Source organism: Pithys albifrons, chromosome 13 (assembly GCF_047495875.1).
Source record: "Pithys albifrons albifrons isolate INPA30051 chromosome 13, PitAlb_v1, whole genome shotgun sequence".
Taxonomy (NCBI): Eukaryota; Metazoa; Chordata; class Aves; order Passeriformes; family Thamnophilidae; genus Pithys; species Pithys albifrons.
In genome coordinates, this window is record NC_092470.1 from 8,109,749 (window position 1) to 8,134,739 (window position 24,991).

General features: G+C 39.8%; 1 protein-coding gene across 8 annotated transcripts in view; it reads right to left on the bottom strand.

The window, feature by feature from the left end:
* The window catches only part of TCF12 (transcription factor 12), a 161,543-nt gene that overhangs the window by 68,323 nt on the left and 68,229 nt on the right, over nt 1-24,991 (bottom strand). For all 8 annotated transcript variants that reach the window (XM_071568372.1, XM_071568374.1, XM_071568375.1 and 5 more), the window contains one exon: nt 1,610-1,674. In XM_071568372.1, the coding sequence (XP_071424473.1) occupies nt 1,610-1,674 (65 nt within the window). The remainder of the gene's footprint in view (nt 1-1,609; nt 1,675-24,991) is intronic.

Sequence of the window (24,991 nt, forward strand, 5' to 3'; positions counted from 1 at the left end):
ATGATTATTTTTATTACCCTGAATATAAAACCAAAACATTTTTACCTACAATAACATTTCCCCTGTATAATAAAAATGTTAAGGAAAGAAAAAGCTGTGGGAGAGGTTATAGATGGAAGTTTGTCAAAAGGATAAACAGAACTAAAAGTGATGTTAAGAGAAACAAATAAATACAGGATTTTGGTTTTAAAATAGCTATATGTAAAAATTAATATTAAATGGCATAGATAGAAACAATTATATAGATATAAAAGGATTTTTCTCACTGAGAAACCAAACAACAGAAATTACACTCATTACCACAAAAGCAAAACAGGATTTTATCCAAAGTTAACATAAACCCATTTTCCAGTACAAACATTAAATTAATGAAAGAGTAACATGGAAATTATTTGCTTCCAAACTGAAGTTAAGTTACTATATTTAAGCCCAGTACATACAGAGTCACTCAATAGCAATAACACTAACGCAATGTTTTCCTGTCCAATCATGTAAAGAGGTATTACTGCATTTTGAGAGGACTTTCCTGAAAGCTCAGCCCTACAGCTACAAACAGGTCTTTGTTTGCCACATCTGTGTTGCAGAGGAGGAGTAAAGGCTGTGAGTGATCCTTTCTCAATAGGGGGAGCATTGCCACGTGGTGCTGCCCATTCACACTTCCCAAACTGCTGGTTAGAGGACTGAAAACCAAGATGTCAAACTTGTGTGCTCAGGTTTATCCTCCGGAAGGAAGACATTCCTGAAAATACCAGTTCAAAGCCAACTGTCTACTCACAGTAAAATTAAAAGAGGATTTCTCTTCGAGAAAATAAATATAAATTAATTTCTCAGAACTACAAACATATCAGTTATTTAAATCTTTATCAACAGACACTGAATGTAATCAAATGCTAATTATACTTTTTAAACAAACTTCCTGCACATTCAAAACAGACTTTTAAACAATGATCACAATATTTAGTGTGGCTCAATAGAAATAACATGGAAGATATCATCAATCTAAAATTAAGATTTAGAGACATAAAAAGAAAGGGTTTTTAATTAAAAATCACGTCATCAAAGTCACAAAACAATACAGTGTTACACACTGGATAATCTAATTAAAAACTGAAAGCCTAGTAACCAGCTAGCAGTTAACTCAGTTAACTACTGAACTATATTCATCAATTACTGGTATATTTTGATATATTATACATAAAAATCAGAATATCACAGACTAATTGTGATGTGCAATTAGCACTGGTCTGCAATTCTCTTTGCAGACTCAGAGACAGGAACAGATCGCTGTGAAAGGGAACACATTTCCTGATGACCTGTGGGGAAGGTGAGATACACACAACTAAAGCACAGCACCCAGTGTGTTCAGACCTGCAACAACTTCCCCTTCACTGCAAACCTGAGCTACAGAGCCAGTGGCCCTTGCACCCAGCACAAGTATCTCCTCCAGGTGGATGTGTGTGAGTACAAGGCAATCTGCAATGTGCCCACCCAGAGTGCAGAACATTTATTCTGCAAACTGTGGAATACATTCCTGTTTATTATGTTTGGTAGCTTAAACTAAATTTCAGTTCAGCTTATTGCATTTGCTTTCAATCACCACTGTACTTACTTGACAGCCTGGCAAGCCTGTATCTCTGCCATACAATGGAAATGGACCTCTGTCCGAGGTTTTTCCTATAAAAGAAAAACATTTGAAATTAGGTTATTTTAAAAATCTGCTACATATCTGCATCAGTTGTCCTTACATATGCAATTGAGAAAATCTATTAGCATCATAGTAAATTAACCAACATTAAGTTGCATCAATAAAAGCAGGTTTATACATGTGTTTAACACACTCCAACAGCACTACAGGAAAAGATGACATACTTATCTAATTAAATTCCTTGAATAACCAGTTAGATACTATAAAATATGCCTATTCAGTATGTTTAAATAAAAAGAGCAAAAATCCCTTTTAATTTCCATTATCAATGAGCAAAGGTAAAGACACTTTCAGAACTCTTCTTTCTACATGAAACCAGCACTTAGCTGGGATCCACCCTGGGCAATAAAATAAAACCCCAGGAAAAGTAAACAAGGCCAATTCAGAACATGGAAACTCACACCAGCCTTAAACCATGGCTGAATCATTCAGCTCTTGACACTCACCCCTAAATCCTTAAAAATCCTTTCATCTCGTTTACAGATCAGTACAAAACTCAAGCAATACAACCAGAAGACAGTGGAACAGACTTTCCTGCCATACGTGCCATCTTTGCCTGTAGGCAGCACACACAGAACACAGTCAGTGCCTGCTCATGCAGGGTGGCTGCCTCCCATATTGCTGGCTGAGGGCACAAGACACTGGCAAAGTATTTGTCAGTGCCAGGAAAACTACTTAGTGTTTATTTGTTAGATATTCCACCGAAGGGGCACGTTTGATATTAGAACTCAGTGTGAAAGTTCTTCAGTAGGGTTCAGAAGTCTGTCACTCAATACTGTTTAGAAAGATCTTGAGTAGAAACCTGCTGAACAATGCCAAGCATCAGACAGGCACTGAGTATGTGAACAATCCAAAGCACCACGTGCATGTGCCTGCCCTAATTAGGACTCAGAAACATCCTGTAACACCACTCAGGGTCTCATCCAAAGGTAAGCATTAATAAACCATGATATCTACCTTTCAGAAAATGAATGATATCCTACCCAATTAGGCATTCCCTTTTCTAAACAACGTGTATGTTATCCAGTCCTCATAAGAAGAGAAAGTATCCTTTCTTACATGTCCCAATTCCAGTGATAAATAGCTCCATGCTATTGCAATTGCACTTCCAGAAGAGACTTCCTTTGCTTTTTCTGATTTTCTCCCTGACTACCAAAAATCCCTAAATGCCATGTAAGAGGAAAACTAAAGTACATTTCTCCTTCATTTAAAAAGTGCACCCTGTGTAAGCAGGGAGGAAGTTTGAATCTCTTGAAACAACATCTCTGCTACATTATCATCTTGATAACTACAGGAGTCTGGCCAACAACAGTTTGCTTGAAAAATGGCAGCTCTGCAGTAACAAAAGGAGGAAAAAAGTTAACATTTTTCTGCTGAAGCAATTTGCCTCCAACAACTATCGAGCACCAAGCAAATAAAATACCTAGCATGCAAAATTATAAGTAGTAGGATGAATCATGCTGTTCATATTAAACCAGACTCAGCATTTTCTTTCCCGAAAATGAGAATCTCATACCACATGATAAACAACTTCAACTGAAGTATGCAGTATTCCAGTCAGGCTTTAAAACAAATATTTGTACAAGAGTCAATTACAGAGGCTAGAAAAATTATGCTTTAAATTATGGTTTATGTAGCAAGCAAGAAATTGTTAGATAAAAAATGCATAAAATCATGTTATTTAATGTTATAATTTTTAAAAATTTGGCAGGTTCATACTAAAGGAAAAAAGCTTACTAGAGTAGTCTACTGTACAGTAAATTTTGTCCCAAGAAACAACCTAGAAAATCAAGGCTTCCTGATGCTGCAATGACCGAGTATTTATCAACAATTAAAGCTGGAGCAAATTAACATGGGTTCAAACGCCTCAGGTTTTCAATGAAGGATTGGGAAAGCAACTTAGGAGCGAGTACAGGAGTTGCCTTGTTTTGTGCCACACAAATTCCCAGCACTCAGGTACAACTCTCAAACCTGCAAGGGTCACAGCGTTAAAGGTACAATTCTAAACAAGAATCAGCAGGGATGCACTACAGCAACACACACTGAGCCCACACTCGAGTCCTGGTTCTCTCTCCTGCTGTGGAACTGCATCCCTGGCCCCTGGTGCAGGACTGGAGCAGTGCTGGCAGCAGCAGGATGGAATGGGGAGGTGAGCGATCCTGGCATCATCAGAGCACATCCCCTGGACTGAAGTGAAAAGCCCCTGGAGCTTCCCTGGTAATACATCAAAGCGTTCCCAGCACCGTCTGGCCATAGCACAGCGAGGCTTCGCTATCTGCAATAGCACAGCACGGCTTCACTATCTGCACCATGGACAAGTGAAACAAGACAGACTTCAAGCTGCCCCTTGTTGCTTCAACACACTTCAGTTCTCCAGTCCAGGCACAAACCTATTCTCACTCTTTAAAGCCTTGTAAGCAAATGTCACAGGTAGTGTTTGCTTATCAATAGAAAGAGAAAATACTTAGCAATAGTGCAGGTAGTGAGTAAGTCAAGTACTTGAAAGGTGGGTAATGCCAAGTTTGAGATGACTTCCTCAGTGGTTTAGCAAACAGGCAGGTCCCATACACAGCCCCTGACCAGTGCACAGGCAGTCACTGGAATCAAGTTCAAACACATGACCAAATATACCAAAGCAGAATCCCTTTGGTCTTTTTTAGCTTATGAAATACCTTTCTTAATTATTCAGAATGTACAGATTGACAGAAGAGCATAAAAATGTAGAATTTACTGTAAAAACCAAACTTGCTGGAAGCCCAGTGCTTATGAGGACACAAACTTTAAAAACACAGTGAGACTGAGAGTCAAAGCAGACCCTGAAATATCTTACAGGTTTACCCCACCAGGTTTGTTGTTGAGTATGTTATACCCTCTCTCAGGTCTTGCTCACTACACAGATGGCAATAGTCTCTCTTTTATTACAGCTGGAAATTCAGAAACCTTATTGGGGATGTAAGGAGACTCATTATGGCACCTGACATTAATTGGAAGAGGAGTCTGCAAAAACATTATTAAATGACAAAATCCTCATTGAATGCTTTTGCTCGCACAGGTCTGTGTAGACATGGCTATAAGGCAGTGTAGATATACCAGCTGGGAAGGTAAATGGCCCAGATGAAATTTATTTCCTCTTCAGATCTAGTTTCATTTTCACACAATATTCATGGGAAGTAAAGCAATTTTGGCCAGTTCTCTCAGCTGAGCACTTGCCATCACAGGTGTGCAGTAAGGCCTCCTATGTCAGGCTATGGGGAGTCATCAGCTCCCTGCTCACCTTTGTCACACACCACGGAACTCACATTTCAAAAGTTAGATGCTGTCACTTTAGAAACAAAATAGCATCATGGTAAACTTTTCTCCAGGTTAACATACGAATGGCTCCACATACCAGAGTATTGTATTCAAACCAGATTTGGAATAAAAGGAATGGGCATTTAAAAACAATTGGGTTGGTTATATACAAAGATCTTACATCTGCACATGTCAACTCACAAGGCATTTGAATCTTTTAATAACTTGGACTTACTGTGTTTTACTATTTTGGTTTCGCTTTTGAAGGCTCTTGTGTTTTTATCAACAAGAACTTTGACAACCTATCACTACCTAACAAGCTTAAAGCCCAAAGACTATGGAGTTAAAAGAAACCCAACCAAGAAAATCTCACCAGGCATTTTGAAGCACAAATATTTCCCAACTGCATAAATTTAAAACCTTGACACAATCTCAATGAATTCAAATATTAATAGCCATTTAGTAAACAATTATTTTTCTCTTGCAATCACGTGTCTAGATGTGATATGCTCACAATTTCACGCAGCTTCTGAACACTGCACAAGGAATTGTCTGCCGTAATATCTCTATGTGTGCAACAGCTGTGCAGCCTAAATACTCTTAACACAGAACAAACTGAAACAGCAAGATGCAAAGTGATAGTGAGCTGAAAACAGCACTACATTAACTCAGCTGAGGACTTCTTCAGTGAATATGCTATAAATGCCTGCCAGTAGTAAAACAGCCTTTTCCCACTGCTTCTGGATAATGCTTGGCTTAGGAGAGGATGACAGAACTCTCCAAAAAATTACTTCAATTCCCACAGAATTAACCCTGATCTCTCTGTGTATTGCTAAGAATTTGGATGGCAATATGGAAAGCAAGAGCATTTTTTAGTGAGGCCACGTTTATCCCCCAGCACGAATCCACAGTGACCACAGCTGGCAGCTGCTGCGTTTGTCACACATGAAGTGTGTCTGCCCTGCTTGTGCAGAGAAGCTGCTCTCACTGAATCTTGAGGCATCATCTTACAGTTCCTAATCACCATTTCATCACTGACAGCACTGTTAGCCATGCAGACAGCCTACCCAAAAATCACTTTATAACAAAACATTGTTGGCACCTTTGAGCTTTTATTTTCCTGTTCAAGTTATTAAATTGGTGTTGGTAATTTGACTAGAAACCAATTTTTATACTGCCTTCTCCCCCTCCACATCCGCCAAAGGACAAAACAAACAAAACAAAAATGTTACCGACAGAATTAAAACATCCTAATAATTTTTCATATGCAGATTCAATATAACAAGGAACAAGCTGCACAAGCTACACTGACAGGCACATAGAAATTATGCAAGAAAAACAGGTAAACATTTTTCTACTAATCAATATCACTTTCCAAATTACCATGAAGCAGAAAACACACAAAGTTTATAGAATAAGATCCTTACAGGCCCAATCTTTATTTTTTAAAATTTTGTTGGTGTTAAAAATTCTTATTCAGCAATTATTCAGTGAAATAAAATTATGTTTGATTAAAACACAAAACTGCTCTTAGGACTTTGTGTGTTGCTTTCTTCTTTGAGGCAAGACTGACTGACACAGGCAGCCACAGAAATGTTTACAATATACCCAGACATTTCCCACAGCACCAGAGGAATCATTTCTTCCTTTTCTATTGCTGTATTAGGCCTACTCATTAACAGAGGCTGTCAGTGTTAGTCAGTCTTATACCAACAGTGTGCCCTCTAACATTTTAAAGATATTTCTATATAATGCACAGGTGGATATATTGTGAATACATATAAAAATACTATACACATTTGTGCTTACAGTGCTTGTGACCAAAACTCCTGGAAACGATACAGAGATCTGAAGCAACACAATTTCAAGAAACGGCTTTAAACAAACGGCCTGCCGTTCTCTGCAGGGCAATTCCTGGCGGGTGAGTGCCAGGCACGCTGCTGGCTGCGTAAGTGATGTGCACTGAGGATGGGGAACCAGCCAGTGCCAACTGGTGCAGCTGCCGGACCCGCAGCACCCTCCGCCTGTTCATCCCCAGCCAAATCACTCACTGGCTACGAACAGTGAAGCAGCAACACAGGAAAACGCCAAGTGCAAGTGAGATTAGCGATAAACTATGGGATCCCTACAGAGGTCAGTGATTAGCAGGTCCCCAGCCGTAATCACTTTCCTAACGCTGACTTTATCTCATCACACGCTCCATCTTCGCTCGGCTTCTCCCGACCGCGAGCGGCTCCCGATCAATATCCCTCCGGTCCTGCAAACTCACCCACCTCGCACCTTCCAACACAGCAGCCGAACCCTACAGGACACGGATTGGCTGCAAACTTGTAATACCAATTTCTAACCTTAAGTTTAGTAAGTAGTTTATACATAATAAAATCATGTCGCTGGAAAATTTTGTAATAAAGTAACAGAAGACAAATTACAAAGGAATAACCAGGAATGCCGTGCCCAAGTGGTGATCAGCAAAGCAGTCACTCAGCTAAGCGTAAGAATGTTCATCTCTCTGTTCTTGAAGAATAGGTAAAGAAATGCTATTTACAGACTGTGACTGGTGAAAAAAATATACTGTGATAGATTATTTTTCCCCCCATACTGTGACATCTTCTAAAACCAGTTTTCCCAGAGAGCAGAAGGAAGCATTTTAGCAAAGCTTGGCTTTAACAGGACAGATTTTCCCCATCCTCCTTTTCTTGGCCATAATTTTGAAAAGCTGTGATCCTACAGACCTACTAATGGGCAAGAAGTAGAAGTTTGATTTTGAATGAGATTTATGAGATTTAACAGTGGAGTCTCAGGTCTGCCAGAAATCTCCTAGGACTCTCCATGCCATAAATTCTCATTTGTAAGACAGCATTATATTTCTGCTATCTGGTCCTATTACTTACTTGGAGCAAGAACTGTTTTTCACATCAAAATAATCCAAAATGTGAAAATTCTGAAGCTGGAATTACCTGGAATCTACCTCACATTGTAACTTTTGCCATTTAGGATCAATACTTCAGACAGCAGACGGAATTATTGCTTTTGGTAACCTTTGGACAAGATCAACTGAAAAAAAATTTTGTTCATTGTACTTTGCAAAGATTAGAAAAGTTCAGAAGTTTTTATACTTATAGTTGTGTGGGGATTTGCAGATGTCTTTCTCTGGTTCAATTCTACTGATTGAACCAACCAGGCAATAAATCTCAGAGTACATTTATAAAGATGTTAAACACAGAAGTCAATGGATTTCTCACAACTTCTTCAACACAGTATTTTAAAAAGAAATAATGTCAATGTGTGAAGTGGTATTAAAGAACCTGCTTCCCAAAGACATGCCTTTGACACTTCCATTCCATTGATTTGTAAAGACTTCTGAGAAAAATGAAGTATTTTGTCAGTTTGCAGAGCACTGCACAGATCTTGTGCTATAAAAACAATTTATTAATGCTCTCATGTACTTCAAATACACAGGAGATAAGGGTGGACTAAATTCCACATTATATTTGGATTGACCCCCTGAACTTGTAATTTATATGCTCATGTCAAAGGAAGAACATTTCTATTCCATGAAGGCTGATCCACGAAGGCTCCTTCCTCAGTGCTATTCCTGGCCCTCCACTCAGCAGGCTCACACTGTGCTGAACAACAAACCAAATGTTTGCAAGGCTAAAAGGGACTGAAGGCTCTGGCAGGAAGAATTCACGTCAGTAACCGAGGGCAGGGGAAGAGGGAGCACAAACCTGAAGAAAGAACTTTCTTGTCCTCCCCCAAACATATGTGGGCAACCAAACAATTCCTGAATAGCTGTTTCATGTATTTAGTTTCCAATTCTTCACTACTGTGTCTACCCAAGGCTAACCTTATTAGCCCATTAACGTGTTATGCATAGAGAGAACACCCAGTGTGAGAACAAATGAAAAATACACTAAAAATAAGGGAAATCAGGGATATTGAATATCCAGAAGGCAATAATCAAACTGGTTGCATTTGAATACACACATATTCCACACTGGTGACAAGACGGCATTTGTCACATACATTTATTCACCTCACCTTTCTATCCTACGTTTTTCTAGAGTATCCAAGTGTCTTAACTTGGTCTGTTAGAGTATTTCTCCCTTTGCCATTTTCCTCATCTCATCCCCAAGGGGTTTAGTAAAAATTCTCAAGCAACTAACGAAGTTGCTACTTACAGCTAAGGTGAAAAGCACCCCTTGCCCTCCTGGCGTGGAAGTTGTCCCAGATCTAAGGACAAAAACTACTCAGCTTCTGTCAGTGACTTGGATCATCAAGTACCTTCTTAAGTCTAAAGTCAAGAGGATTTTATAATTGGAAATGAACAGAGAATCCACACTTTACAATAAAATGCTACACCTGTTTCCAATTAAAATATTATTTTGGTAACACTACTTAATACAAATTGCTACATTACTCCTGACATATATATATATTTGTGTGTGTATATATATGTGTGTGTGTATATCTATATATGTGAAATTCTGTAGGTATCTCCACCTTCTCTCACCAACCACTATTAATTTTCATTAAACTTGACAAGTCAGCTTGTCAAAAGAGAAAGATTCCCCTCTTGTTCATCCTCTGTATAAACACAGGCACAAACACAGCAAACATTTATAACCATCTTCCATAAGGCAACTGGCAAACATATACAACAGTCCTCTGTTGTACAACACTTTTGACAGTTCTTATTTGGATGACTTGCATAACTTCTTCAAACTTCACCCTTCACAGGCAACACAGCCAGTCCAGGCACACAGGTAGAAGTTGGGGAATCAGTTGGAGAATCAGGAATTCCCAGACTGTGGGCTCCAGACTAGCAGTACCTGCTAGACTGGGGGGAGGGGGGGACGACACCCAAACCTCAAACACTCATTAGATGTTAAAACAGATTTTGAAAGACAACAAAACAATGTGTTAGGTGTTTTCCCAGTATTACTTCCTCAAGACACAATTTCTGCAGGCACCACAGAATAATCAAGTTCTCTGCTAACAGAGGAGGGGAAATCCCCACCACACAGTGCCTGAAAGGAGCATCTCCTGCTCAGAGGCTGGAAACTCCTAATTGTTCTCATGCACTACATGGAGGCCAAAGCCCCTAAAATGTATGAGCATAAAATAGGAGTTCTGATTTCAGTTCAAAATCAATGTTTACAGTAAGAGACTTCAAAATGTCCAGAAATTGAAAGCAATCCCACCAAGCCCAGAAGCACTGAGGATAACTGCACAGAGAGCATCGAACTAGAGCTATGCAGAGAATGAACTTTTAAATACCCATCAAAAAAAAACCACTCAAAAAACGGAGATCTCCCTAAACCATCCCCTCATCTGTAGGCACCCCATGTCTCCATGCACTTATGGAAACAGTGATACCTCACTGCCAAGGCACCTCAAGGATAAACACTGGGAGTTAAAGTGTACACAAAACAACAACAAAACAATAGTTGCAAAGGAAAACTTGTTTGCTGTTTATTTTGGGAGGTGAAACAAGTAGCATTCTTGATAGAGGAAAAAAAGGTATTTATAAGAAATCCTAAGTCATGGAAACCTGACTGAAGAAACATTAACAATAATAACCCAAGTCCAGACACAGTCAAGGTGAACATAAGTCTCAGATTTAAAAGCCCCGTGGAACATGGTGTGCTTTTCAATGAACTAAAGAATAAAACTTCATATATCAATAAATACTAGCTCTCTGCTTGGCTACCCATGCTTTCCAGAGGCTTAAATGACCTAAAGCAGATAAGGAAAACACTTTTTCCCTGCATGTTAAGAACAAAAGGAATACTCATGGCAATATTGGTAATTATTTTATAGAAACGATAACATGAATAAGAATGTTGGAATATTTTCTATTTCAACAGCAAGGAGGATGTAAAAGCTATTGCTAACCTTCTGCACTTTTGTATCAGCAGGTCTGGATAACCTGACTCAAAAAGGATTAAAAACATTTTTTTTAAATATATAAAAAGGAGTTCTCTCAGATATTAAGACTGGTTTTTACTTAGTCTTAGAATACTCATGAAGTGCAAGATCTTGGGAAGAAAGTTCGTTTTGTGCAATATTTAAAATAAGCAAATAGGATTACCCAAACAATTTATTCCTCTGATAGCAAATCATTAATAATGAAATCACCTAAATGGAATTTTATTAATAAAGGATTAGGTAGGTTAATGGTAATGCTCTTCAACCTGAATTTGTGGAAAGATGGCTTTTTACACTGTAATAAGCTGGCTATCAGCTTATATTGTAAAGTAAGTGCAATGATACAACAAACAAAAGCTAGGAATCAGACAAGGTTTTAAATGCATCTGTAAACAGAGGGAAATCACTGAATATTTTTCAGTGACATCAATATGACTCACACCTTGCCCCTAGATTTAGTCTTGTCTGCCTTTTTTTACTTTTCTTCAAAGCATCAACTTGTCAATCTAAGTGTGTTGCTGGGAATTCAGAGCTTGCTGGCAGATGGAACCAGCCCAGGACAGGTCACTGTCTGGAGCACTGTGGGCTGCACAGAAGGAACAGAGCTGCTCCAGTCCAGCCCAGTGCAAGAAGGTGCTGCAGGACTGGGACAAGGCCCTAAGCCTGGCACTGGGTTTATGCTGAGGAGGAGGGTGGCAGCTACAGAAGCTTTCTGTGTTGCCTTTCCTGCTGGCCTGCCTCAGCAGCTCTGCACAAGGCACACCAGCCCTGGCAAATCCCAGAGGGAATCTCCCCAGGCATTGAACAGAAAAGCCCAAATGTCTACCTTGGTGTTAGGAATGTGTGGTTACAGTACCTGAAAGTATTGCAAAGTGAAAATCCTCCCTCTAAGCCCAAACAGTATTAAAGAGTGCAAATAATACCACATGGGTTTTGTATCTCTCCATCTATTTTACCTGCTTGTACTCCAACTCCCTGCACTACAGAACAGGTGCTGTGGAGCTTGCATATTATTATAGAAGCCTTTTATACACAAACTAGGATTAATTTCAAAGACACTTTCTCATTTCATACCTAGCTGTTATCTCTGCTGTAAGCTTTCAACTACACATTACTCCTTGATATCAAACAGTCATAAACACATACAAAACACGTTTTTCTTGATCCTGCTCAGAGTAACTCATCTAAGTCTCAGCACATCAAGCACCTACTTTACCTCTCACGCAGTTCTTTTCAAGTTAATTTGTTTTTATCAATCTCCCTGCACCTGTAATTTTGCTATTACCAACTATACAGTTATATGGAACCTGTCCTGCTTAATATCTTCATCAGCCTGGAGCAGACAGAGTCCACCCTAACAGAGTATTAAACAGACCCCACTTTGGGGGATGCAGTTGGTGTACTTGAAGGCAGGACCATCATTCAGAGAAATGGAGACAATCTAGAGGATTGGGCCAACAGGAACCTCACAAAATTCTACCACAACAAAAGTAAAGTCCTGCATGTGACACAGACCAGCCCCTTGAAACAGTGTCCACCAGGGTCCAGGTGTGCAGAGAAGGACTGGACAGCACAGGAGGGAGGGATCATCCACCTCTGCTCAGCACATGTCACAGCATACCCAAAGTATTGCACCCACTTTGGGAACCCCCAACTAAAAAAAAAAAAAAAGCAAAAACAACAATCCATAAACACCAAAGAAACAAACAAAACTAAGCTCACAGCAGTACAGTTAACAGAAGGAAGGGCACTGCTTGCAGTGGGTGCTGAAGGAGGACTCACAAACATCCCTTCTTTTAGCTGGTAGCACATCCATTCCAGAATCCTGGATTCTGAAATCCTGCGACTGGCAATTTTCCCTCCAATGTCCTTTCACTCAAGACAAATCACTTCCAATTTTTTCAGCTTCCTTTCGGAATGACTTAGTGTATCTATTTTTTCTGTATTGGTTTCTCTTTTCCTCTTATATTCAGATCTCATACATTCCCCCAACAACAAAATTTAGTGAAACACATACAAGCTTTCCAATTTAACTGAATTCAGTCTCTTAATTAGTCTTTACATACTGGCTCTGCAAAAATGCTCATGCATTTAAAAAACCCACATGCTCTTCCATACCATCTTTCCTCCTTTGCCCATGAGACCACTCCCTTGGATCCTTGGTCTCTGCAGTGAGTTTTATGATTTCCTCTATGCTGTATGAAACAGTAAAGGATACTGAATGATGACCAAAACTATCCTGCTTGGAGCTTGAAGGAAAGTAATAAAAAGGATTAAGACTGATATTGAAATATTCGGTGTCCCATTTTTAGATTAAAAATTGCACAGGAAAGTAAAACATGGAATCACTGTAGGATTCCATGCTACAGCTGTATCTTGAAACTTTCACTACTTCTATGTTAATTTAATTCTCACATATATTCTAATAAACAACCCAGAGTAGTACTGAGGTCATTTAAACTGCTGCACTTTTATTTCTAGGGTTATATTCACAAAGTCTATTTTAAGAACTGCTTTGGAAGCAACTGATGTTTTATGCAGTGAACTGCTATTTTCCCAGATGAATAGAATATCCATTCTTTGGCTCACAGTTTCCATGACACTAAAAACAAAACATTCATCGGCACCAGCTCAGTGTTTGATGGTAAATGCAGCTGCAGCTCACAACAGCTCACAGTGTACCTCAGCCTGCCCCAGCTGAACACAGGCACTGTATTTCCCCAACGCAATTTCATTGTTTTACAGACAAGCCCCCTTTCTTGCCAAACTCAAACATTTCAAATCCGGCTGCTGTTCTATCTTGAAATGAAAAGTTATTCAATTCTGCAAGTAATGATACTAATGCAAAGTCTTCCAAATTACCAAACAAGGTACATAACCAGAAACAAGACTCTGGTAATAGCAGCATTTGCTGTTATAATGAAATTTTTGGCCAAAGAATTTCAAACTTTGTTCCCTGTTACAATTCCAACTCGCTTGCTTCAAGGGAATTTTTGAAGAAAAATTACAGGGGCCATTTTAAAACTGAAAAATGGAAGAAGTCACATGGCAGTCCAGAGACATGGAACAGCACCGAGCTTTCAGTGCTGTTTTCCTCCCCAAAAGGACAAAAAGTGCACATCTCTCTTTAGAACAAAGATATCCTGAAAGACAGTCTTCTGGTTTAGGGCAAGATGCAAGACTCCTATTTGTTAATAATTTAATCCTGTCCATATCAGTTAACTTTTCACCTGTTTGATTTTCAGTTTCAGTACAGGGTCACTCACCTTTTCACCCTGGTCAGCACACCACTGTTACACACACCTTGAGACTTCCTCACGTCGGTCTGATTCCAAAAGCACCACTGAAAACAGAACCTAATCAATACTCCACATTTATTAGAACTGGGTTTAGGCACCAATCCAGTAAAGCAACTCATCACATATGCACTTACAAGCATAGACTGGACTAAATCCAACAGGGACCGCTTGCATGAACTACACACTTCAAAGACTGTTGGTGGACTGTGGGCTGAGCACAGAAAAACCTGACAAAGGAGAACACATCATCTCTGACTACTCCTAATGCAGCTTTTAGGAAAATCAGTCAAAATTTCTGAAAATATTGAAAATACAGTAAGTCAATTATAACAAATTTGCAGTTTAAGGGAAGCACTATTTTAAGCTTATCCAGCCTAAAATGCACGCCTGGTTTTGCCACGGCACACAGCGATAACACGCAGGCTGTGTGCGGAAAGCAGAGCGGCGGCTCCCGCGTGCGGGGAGTGAGGACAGCGGAACGGCCCCCCATGCCCGGCCCCGCATCCCGCGCCGCTCCCGCAGCGCCGCCTCCCGCCCGCGCGCGCTCCTGCAGCCACGGCGACAGGGGGGCCACGGCGACAGGGGGGCCACGGCGACAGGGGGGCCACGGCGACAGGGGGGCCACGGCGACAGGGGGGCCACGGCGACAGGGGGGCCACGGCGACAGGGGGGCCACGGCGACCACCGCACCCATCCCCGCACCACAGCGCGCCCACGCTCCCATGCGAGCTCCACAAAGTACAGCTCCATAAAGAACCGTATTAATCAAAAGACCACGGTAATATTTATTAATAAATCATTAGCAATACAGAAATTAAACCATTGCTCTCAATACCCAAACCATTGACTTCAACTTGAGATTCAGCAGACCCTGCAGGATCAAAGGGTGTTACAGGAGCTTACTGTCAGGGGCCAGTGGAATTCGCTTTCATGCATTACTCTTAATAAATTTCTATCAATGGCCTTTCTACTGACAACCTGCTGGACTTTTATCACATCCTTGCACTAAGCCATTAACAAGACTGGATCATCAGTGCACTCCCCACAGGCCACTACAGATTACAAGACCAGAAAAAAAAAAGTGAAGCCTGCTTTTGTAGCTGTTCCAGGACCTGAATTACCACACAAACAGGGTGCAGCATTCCTACTGCCAGCACAGCACTTACACGCTCACACACCTCTGTTACCTGCAGCGTCACTCGTGGTGCAGGCAGTCACCACTGAGACCCAGCAAGAACAGTCATGTGTCAATACAGTCCTGCAAAAGTTCCCTGGTGAGTCAGTAAATGCTGATACAGAACACAAGTGCTATCTTCAAAATTTCAGTTTTATTAAGTGCTTGCTGAGGGTTTGACTCTTATTTTCCTTCTGAAGCCTAAAAGGAGACAAGTCCAGAAGCTGGCAGAAATAGTCCACTCCTCTTACAGTTCCTGGAAAGAATTTTCTTATCTACAGATTTAAATTCTTTAAGTTTATTGCAACACTGGTGCACATTTCCCCATCCTAGTGACAAATTAAAGAACCACCAGCTGACTGGCAGGCATATTAGATACAATATTGTTCCTCTACTTCAAATATGGAGCCAGTTTTGTTAAAATGTTAAAGATAAATCCAGTGTTTTCCTAAGACTGTCTTTTTGCAACTGTAGTGGCAGCAGCAAAAAAAGGACTTCATAGTAAGAATATAAGCAACCACGTCCTTAAGCCCATAGTAAATTCCCACCTGGCTGTGATTATCACACATACCTCCGGTATGCAGGGGGAAGATGAATGAACCTAGAGCAGCTTTTTCAAGTACAATTTGCAGCATGAAAACCTGAAAGAAACCTCACATCTTAAGCTAACACAGATTCTTCATAGGTCAGTAGTTAGTCATCCTTTTTATGACTCCCTTCTCAAAAGCAGATTCTTTAAAGCTGTTTACTTTCTGAAACTTTGGATAATGCTTAAAGATGCTAAATTGGGATGTCAGCCTGTAAAGTCAGCAATGGGGGAGGAAGACTGGAGAGACAAACAGTATCTATTACAATCACAACCAGTATCCCTCTTCCCCAACCACGAACCATGTCTTGTCCATCTGATCAGGTACTTACCTTAAGAGATACGTTAAAAGATTAATAAATTAACATCCATGTGATAGTGGTTCAAAGACAAAAAATTATGGCAGCTATTTTGGATACAGAAGGTCAAGACTTCCAGAATCTCAAAAACCCCCAGTGTTTTAAAACTGATACCTAAAAAAGATGTCTGCTTTTCAGATAGCAAAGCACCCAATTTTATCTGAGGTATAACTCAATCACAAGTGCACAGGAATGCTGAATCCATCTCATGTAGCTCCATTTGAAATCCTAAATATGGATTTATGACCCTGATCCTTCAAACAGCTACATACGTGCTTAACGGGATTATGTGCTTAAAGTCTCTTAGATGCAGAAGTATTCGTAAAATTAGGACTTACCTTGGGCACGCAGATCAGTAGGACACATTAGATTTATGCTGACTTTTGTTATACTTTTCAGACATTTGGACACTTCCCATTACATCAGGCAAACACTGAAGCAAAACTATTTCAGTCATATTTTCCTTCCATATATCACAAAAAGCTCGTAAGGATTACTGTTTTCCTGAAATAAAACAGGGTACTACCAGAGCATTACCAAAGCACCTGAATGCTAATTAAGTGGTCACTTTGCTTATGACAAAAACAGGCAGTAAGTACAAATCAGAGATTTGTTATAAATAGCTTTTTTTCACACTATCCTGGAACACAGAGTATTTCTAGAACTGGAGCTATACTGGAATGTTCTGAAAAGTGAAACCACTTGAGATATTATTTCAAAAATCTTGTGTGTGTATCAGTAACAACACTTCACCTATGCATGTTTCAGTGTACCCAAAACAGTTCAGCCACATATATACACAGATTTTTCTTCTCCTGAATAAGACCCATTCTTTGTTTACTACTTTTTAATTCTTCTTTTTAAAGTCTTTTTTTTTCCAATTACAGGCAGGAAATAAAAAGAAATGCAACTCTTTTATGTAAAGTAAATCCATCTGGATGTTTGCTGCATTCTATATCATAAACTTGTGATCCCCAACCAGAATGAGTTATAGTGAAGCTGCAGGCAAAATTGTCTCCATATACCACAATCCATTATCCCTGTCAAGTTAATGTTCCATGTTGAGCCATATGGCGTGGGTACACACTCAACAAAGGAAATTCCTTAAACTTGTTATAATCAGCACTTACAGTCATCCAAAAAAACTGACATAAACAGCTTTATTGTGTTTTGTGCATTTCAGTTGATATCCATGACAAAAAGAGGAAGCTTCAGGGGAAAAAAAAAGAAAAAAAAAGGAGGGAGGGGGCAGTAAAGTCGCAATAATAAAAGGGAGGGGGAGAGAGACTGTACATTTCATAATTACACAACATTTTCCTCAGCAAGTGATTTTCAATTACAATAAAGCTCAAGCCTCCTGACACTGATACAGTGTGCCAGATTAACAAGAGACAAAAAAGCCCTACATCAATACCTCATTTTCAATGCAAATAAGACATCCTATAGTTTCAAAGTGCTTGACTCATGTAAAAGATTATCAATTTAAAAAAAAAAAGTGAGTAATTTTTAGTTTTTCTGACTTTGGAGCAAAGGTTTGCCTTCAGTTGTTACATAATTATCAAGAATTCAACAATCCTTCATTAGCAATATGGTAATTTAAGTAAATATCTTTCTATGCATTAAGAGCAGGTCACAGATGAATTGAGGACTCCCAGAAGCCTCTGCTACCTGGCACAACCCATCACATCAAGCCCAAGTCAAGGTACAAGTAGAGCAGAACTTCATTCCAGCCCCCGCAGTGACAACAATAAAACGCTGAGAAAACACACTATCAAATACTGAACTCAGCATCAATTTCTGTTAATTACAGCCTTGTCAGCAACGTGATTATTCAAACAGCTCATGCAAATGTTAATGAGTCCTTATTTGCATATTTATTTTTTCCTTTGTTGAAATGTCATTGATTATTACATTCTACAATGATGAATGCTGCTGATGATGTGCTCTGATATGTAATTAGTCATTAAGTGGAATGAATAGATCAATTATGAAAAAGGAGTGAGATTAAGAAATATCAAACAAGACCGCCCAATGTAACCATAGAATTTTTTTAAAGGAACTAAAATAATTTCTTGGCATTTAAAGTGCAACATCAGTAGTTTTCAATAAATAAACTACTACTTTCCTGAGGTTAAATAAGATCTTCCACATGCACTGCTACTTGGGTAATCTAATTACAATAGCAGAGCGGTTTTGTGAAATCAATAAGAAATCTGCAGCGACACGGAGGTTTTGGGGTTCAGTTGTTGTATCCTGTCCCTCCTCCGGGTTTTTTTAAAAAATATGGTGTCCCAAAGCTGCTGCTGAGCCCCCCCAGACCATTTGAGCTCTGAGCAGAGCAGGGAGCAGCTCTTGCAGCAGCCCCACTTTGTTCTGCAGGCGCAGCCTCCGCTGCCGGCTCAGTCCCCAGCCAGGCTCGCTGCTTGCGGTGAAGGGGAAATGCGAGAGAAGAGGAAGGAAGAAAAAAAAAACCTAACAAAAAAAACACATTACTGCAGACCAGATGGGAACATTCCACATGACCAAACCAATCAATCACCTCGGTGGGGCGCAGGTGCAACACAGCCGTGTAGCAACACACCATTTCACAGTCTATCGGGCACAAACACATGGTCACCAATCAATGGCACCCCCAGGACCTGGGGGGGAGGCTCTCTCGAGCCTTACTGGTCCATGCCTGATGACTTCATAATCACACATCATTTCATTCACTGGAGGATACAAACCAGCATTCTAATAACCTTCCCCCGAAACCGGTCATGTTGTGCATATTAATAGAGTGCCGGGTAGGGCTGAACCACCACCGGCTCCACGCGGCAATTCGAGCACAGCCTGCAAGGAGGAAACAACCTGAAGCAAAGAACTTCTGCCCGAGGAAGGAGTCGGCTCAGCCCCAGATCAATGGCAACATTATTCATTTTGCCAAAATAAACCGTGCACGCCGATCGCACCCTCCACCAAGCAAACCCTGAACAATAGCAAGCCAGCAGAGAGAAAGGACAAAGCGGGATGAGGAATCAATGAAAGAATGTGCTTCTGGACCTGGTGACGTGCGAGACAAAATTCTGAAACAAACAGGGAACACCGGAAACAAAACAAACAAAAAAAGTTAGAACTATTTTTAAAAAAATTATCAATGTGCTTACCAATGCACACAGGGAAGGAAATAATTTTATTTCTTTTAGAGCAAGTCTCACAGGCAGTTTTAAAACAAGCAGATAAAAAAAATTACACAACGCGATGAGATCCCGACACACGACTTGGATCAGAGCACTCACTGCTTTTGACTACAGTTTGGAAAAAAAAAAAGGGCAATTGCAAACATTAATTTATGTCTGTGTTATTGATGACTCAGAAGCATAATAAACATTATGGACATAAGGATATGGAGACATTTTGGCCAGAGCATATCATACTATACTGTGAAGTATTTGCACTGTTAAAAAGATACTCGGGAAACAAATGTGACAAGAAGAACAGTTTCACTTGAAATTACATTATGCCTTGGGGCCAGAAGTCAAATGAGTTGCAACTGAAATGTAAAAGACTAAACAAACTACTAATACTCACTTTCAATGTTCAGAATGCTCTCAGTGCCCAGGTAGGCAGGACTCCACCATTTGATTACCAATGCAAAGAGCTTAGTTTTACTTACATTTTTCTTAAACTGATTTTATGAAGAACAGACATCTCTGGATTCTACAGTTAAAAATTAGGCAAGTGTAGCATCCACTGAAGCAGCTCAGCTTTGCTTTTGGGCATACATTGCTGAGAACTTGGAGAACAAGTATAAGAGGCATGATAAGAGTACAGTTCACTGTTAGGTTGTACTCTGGAGCATCACATGTTGCTTTAGGTCAATGGCAATTCCTCCTTTCCCATCCAGGATGCTACACAAAGGAACTGCAGCATATTTTATTTCATTAATACAAAGAGTGGGGGGAAAATGTGAGAAGCAAAAAGGACACTTTTTTACAGTTAGCATCCAGATAATTCGGTGATTTGCACTGCCACAGGCCCTGTTATCTTCTCTCCTTGACTTCCTCCCTTCCCTATCTCAAAGACCGCAAAAAGAATGCACAAAAGCATTTACGTTTTGCTAACAATTTAAAGTCTAGGTATAACTCACAGAATTTGTCCTGCAATCCAAAAACTACACACAGGTGTAGGTGGCAGATTCAGTGCTGTTAGACAGAAGGACATGGAAGGGTTAAAGAGCAAACATGAGTAATACCAAAGGAATATTCACATCCTTTTACAGAATTATGTTGACCAGGAGCAGATAAGGAAGTATTCTTCCTCACTAGAAGACAAAAATCATTAATCAACAAATCATTAAATTAAAGGGCTGACAACTGGTTCTATTCTGGGCACTTAAGAGAATGCTAATTCCTGCAGTGTTTGGGGAATCTATAGTGTTAAAATCAGAATATCTCCTTTTCTAAGATTAGATTCAGCTTCTTTTATTTTGAAAGCTCTTGAAAAGAAATGAAAAATGTCATATAATGAATTAAGTACTAATATTCATCACACTTCATATGCAATACAGGGCAAGTTGACGGCTATGCTACAGACTTGACATCTCTTAAGAGCCAAAAAAGTAACAGCTGGTGACATTCCCAATGGAAAGTGCTGGGAGGAGTTTGACACAGACTCTCATCCAAAATGAGAACATGTCAGTAAAGTTTACCCTTACCTGGAAACATGAGGCAAGACAGAGAACAAGGAGACAGCCCACGAGGGCAGGTCAGCCTGAGCGCCTCACGTGCTTCCCTGAGCTGAAGTTTGGCAGGAGTGAAGCCAAGGACACAGGTGACCCCAGGAGGTGGCACGAACCACTCTCCTGGTCCTCAGACAACACTGAGCCTCTCACTGACTAAGGTGGTGGGAAAGCAGAGGGGCTTTGCTTGCCACATAATTACAATTTAAACATTCCATGCAACACATGGAAACCAGAGCACACAAAGGACTGAGATTTATCAGGGAAACTTCAAAAGAAAGAGTATTCCAAGATGGCAAAAGGTGGTAATCCTTGTGAGCAAGGAGATTTTCACAAGAAATGCACCAGAGACAAACTTAATGAACTTCTGAAAACAGATTTTAAAAAGTGCTCGACAGGTATCAGGAATCCCATTGTTACATATGTTATAGAGCCATAAGGATAGCAAGAGAACACTAATAATTTTAATCAGTTTTTTTAAATTAGTGAAACAATCATGACAACAGTACCATGGATTTTAATCCATAAAGAAAACAGTACATAACTCCTGAGACATTTTCTACAGCAAAGGAATCCATTAAACATATGCTTACACTACAATTCTTATCCCCAAAATGCACAGAGGCAAAGTTATCAATAAAACACTATATGTAATTCAGAAGTATAGTGTGTTTAAAATTAGCAAAATACATCTTGCAAAAAGTAGCTTTATTTATTCACTAAAAATTAGACAAGCACCACTGTTTGAGGGAACTAGAAGTTCATGAACAAAATAATTATTAAAAAAAAATTGTCAGTACAATAACCTAAAATGGATTCCTGCAAAAAGTACTCATAGTATCACAAATAAAGCAAAACGAATATTTACAAAAAACAGAGGCAAGAATGTGCTGAAGCTTGTAGGAATTGATAGCTAAGACTGAAAGAGTTCTGCTATTTCTTGAGGACAAATGGCTAAATGAGAAGGCAATGCAAACCTTACCCTGAAAAAGGTTATTTTTGCCAAATATTAGAAGAGCCCTTACAAAATTCACTCAACAAATGAAACTGCAGACTGAAAACACAGTTCAAATTAGGAATATACTTCACTGCATAAAAACAACTCTTAAGCGTTCAAATGCAAAGAAAAATCTGTAATGCTCCTGAGAATTCTCTTTAACTACTGCAGAAAAATTCCACCCCAGCTCCACTGAATGCTTTAAAGTTTAGGTACTGCTTAACTGCCCCCTTCCTTCTATCTAATCAACCACACTGACGTTACTCAGCTTTATCCAGGGTCAACAAAAATGATTCATTTTGCCTTTTGCCCAACTGGATTCCTTCTGATCAGCTGTTCACGTCAAGCTGTCTGATTTCCATTCAGGCTTCACAGCTGGATTCATTATAAAAAAAAAGTATATTAAAACTTGGGCAGGCATAGCTGGCTTTGACTTCCAAATAAGCATTTTTCTAACTAATCATGCTATACTTTCAGGTATTAAATAAGATATTCATTCCAGTGCAATTTTTTCAATGTGACACAGACTGTATATATTTAAGAGATGCAAATGTAAAAAAGCTAAAAAACGAAATCGTTATTGAGGAAATAAAAGAATCAGGGCAGAATTTATCTTCTATGAGTAAAAATCTCCTTGCAAAGAAGAGCTGGAATGACATGGAGGCTGAGGGTGGGTTTGTTCTTATTTCTTTAAAAAGCTATGAGGAATAATTTTGGCTTTTTTTTAGTAGTTACTGAGTTGGTTCTTAAGGAGTTGATATCTTAAACATTTTCAACAAAAAGGATTTTTAAGTGACGACAGAGAGAATGCACATACTACACTACTTAGAGCTATTTTATATTTAAAGGATTATTTTGATCATAAAAATACTTTCTGCAAGATGGATAGTTATTCTAAAAAAAAACCAAAACACAGAAATCAATATCCACAGGGGGAAAAATGGAAGTCTGGAATTTTTTTTACTTATACTTGTCTTCCAAAACAGAAAATAGATGAGCAGTTTTCCCATCAATGCTTATTTAAGCAAATATTTGAAGAGGGTCAGCAGGATAGAAAAGAGAAAGGAAGCACAGGTTAAAAAATGTGGTTGTGCGTCCAAATGCAAAGGATGAGATATGGCCATGGAGTAGTTTGCTGTTGCACTGCACCCCCTCTTTAAATCTCTGCTCAAGTCTCTCAGGGGGAAAGGGCAGAGCAGGCAAAGGGCCACGTCCTGAGCAGGATGCAGAGGGAGGAGAGACCCCCCGGATCACACGGGAAGGAAGAACACAGGGATACACATCACAGAGACACGCAGAGGCAAAAAGGACTACGGGTAAGAACACAAGTCAATAAAAAAAAAAGAATGCTCCAAGTACAATTCACTTGCTGTAGTTTAGCACTCCCTGGGTCTTGCTGTTGATTCGCTGCTGTTACAGATTTACATCTTGCTGCAATAAAGTGGTCAATGCATTTTGTTGTAGCCACTGAATTAAAAAAAATGAACAACTGCATCTGAATTTAAGTTTACCTTGCACGAGTTGAACTATTTAAAAAGCACGTGTTGCATTAACCCCTAAAAACATCAAGATAAAACAAAAACATTTAAAACACATATTTAAGTGTCCTTCTTAGGAAGCTTCCCCCCCTCCCCACAGCAAATTTATGGACTCCTGAAAGGAGACAGCTGACCAGGTATCTGCTTAATATCTCAAAATTTCAGTTTTTACTACCAGCTGCCACTAATCCTGTCTTACAGGCCAATACAACCATGAGTGTATTCGAAGAGGGAAAGCCAACAAACTTATTACACACAGGTTTTTCAGCAATATTAAAAACAACCCCTCTCACCCCCCAAAAAGAATCCAGGAAAACACATTTTGGATGGTTATCTTGCAGTTACAATCACTTGGTATGTTATTGTGACAAATGAAATTAAAAACCAAATCAAAAAAAAAACAAACAAAACAAGTTCAAGGCAATACTGTCTTTTCAAAGCCTTACTAGGCCTCTGCATATGACCCCTTCTGTTGTGTACAAACAGGAATAACATGTGGAAGAGTTTGGATTTCATACTTTACAAACTGGTCACAGCAGAGTCAGCTCAGATGGCCAGTGGAACAGAACATCCTGAGGGAGACAGAGCAGCCCCAGAGGCTTCGTGGGCAGAAAATCTTTAGGCAAAGTGATTCATCATGTGTGGCAAGATGACTGTGACATCTAACGATTCTTGCCCTGAGCAGCATGGCACACACTACAAGGGATCAGGCATTCTGAAAAACATCCACACACATCTCAGCAGCTTCGGGAGAAAGGACGTGTTTCAAATGACAAAACACTGGGCACTGAAGATGTGTGTGCCAATTTGCTTCTTGCAGTGGAAAACTACCAAGCTCTCCTTCAGCATGTTTGAACCCAGGCTGTTGACCTAACATACAAATAAGCAAATTTGCACTAATTTTGCCTTCCAACTCACTCTTTCAGGTCCAACTGCAGAGCGTTCTATCATCTGGCTCATCTTCCTTCCTCCAATGTAACTAAGCCATAGCCCTGCAGATTTGACAGCCTTTAGAAGTTGGCCACCAATAAATTATTATTTTTCCACTTTAAAATGACTTTTTTATAGCAATTTTTATTATCCTCCTGTCCATTCACCACAGCTCCTAGCAGAGGATCAGTGAATGCATTACTGAACCTCACTGCAATAGAAGTTTTCACCTCCCCAATCTAGTGCCAAATAATGTGCCCTGTGAAGGAGAAAACTTACACAGCACCCCTGTCCAGAATCCGCACTTAGAGAAGTCAGAGGATATTGAGCTTGAGTGTACAAATGCCCCACAAACAAGTAAAAAGTCACACTGGAAAAGGATGTTTTCCATTCCTCTGCCAGTGTCCCACCCACAGCACTGCCCAGTAACAGGTGCACAGAGGAAGGACCACAAAAAACCC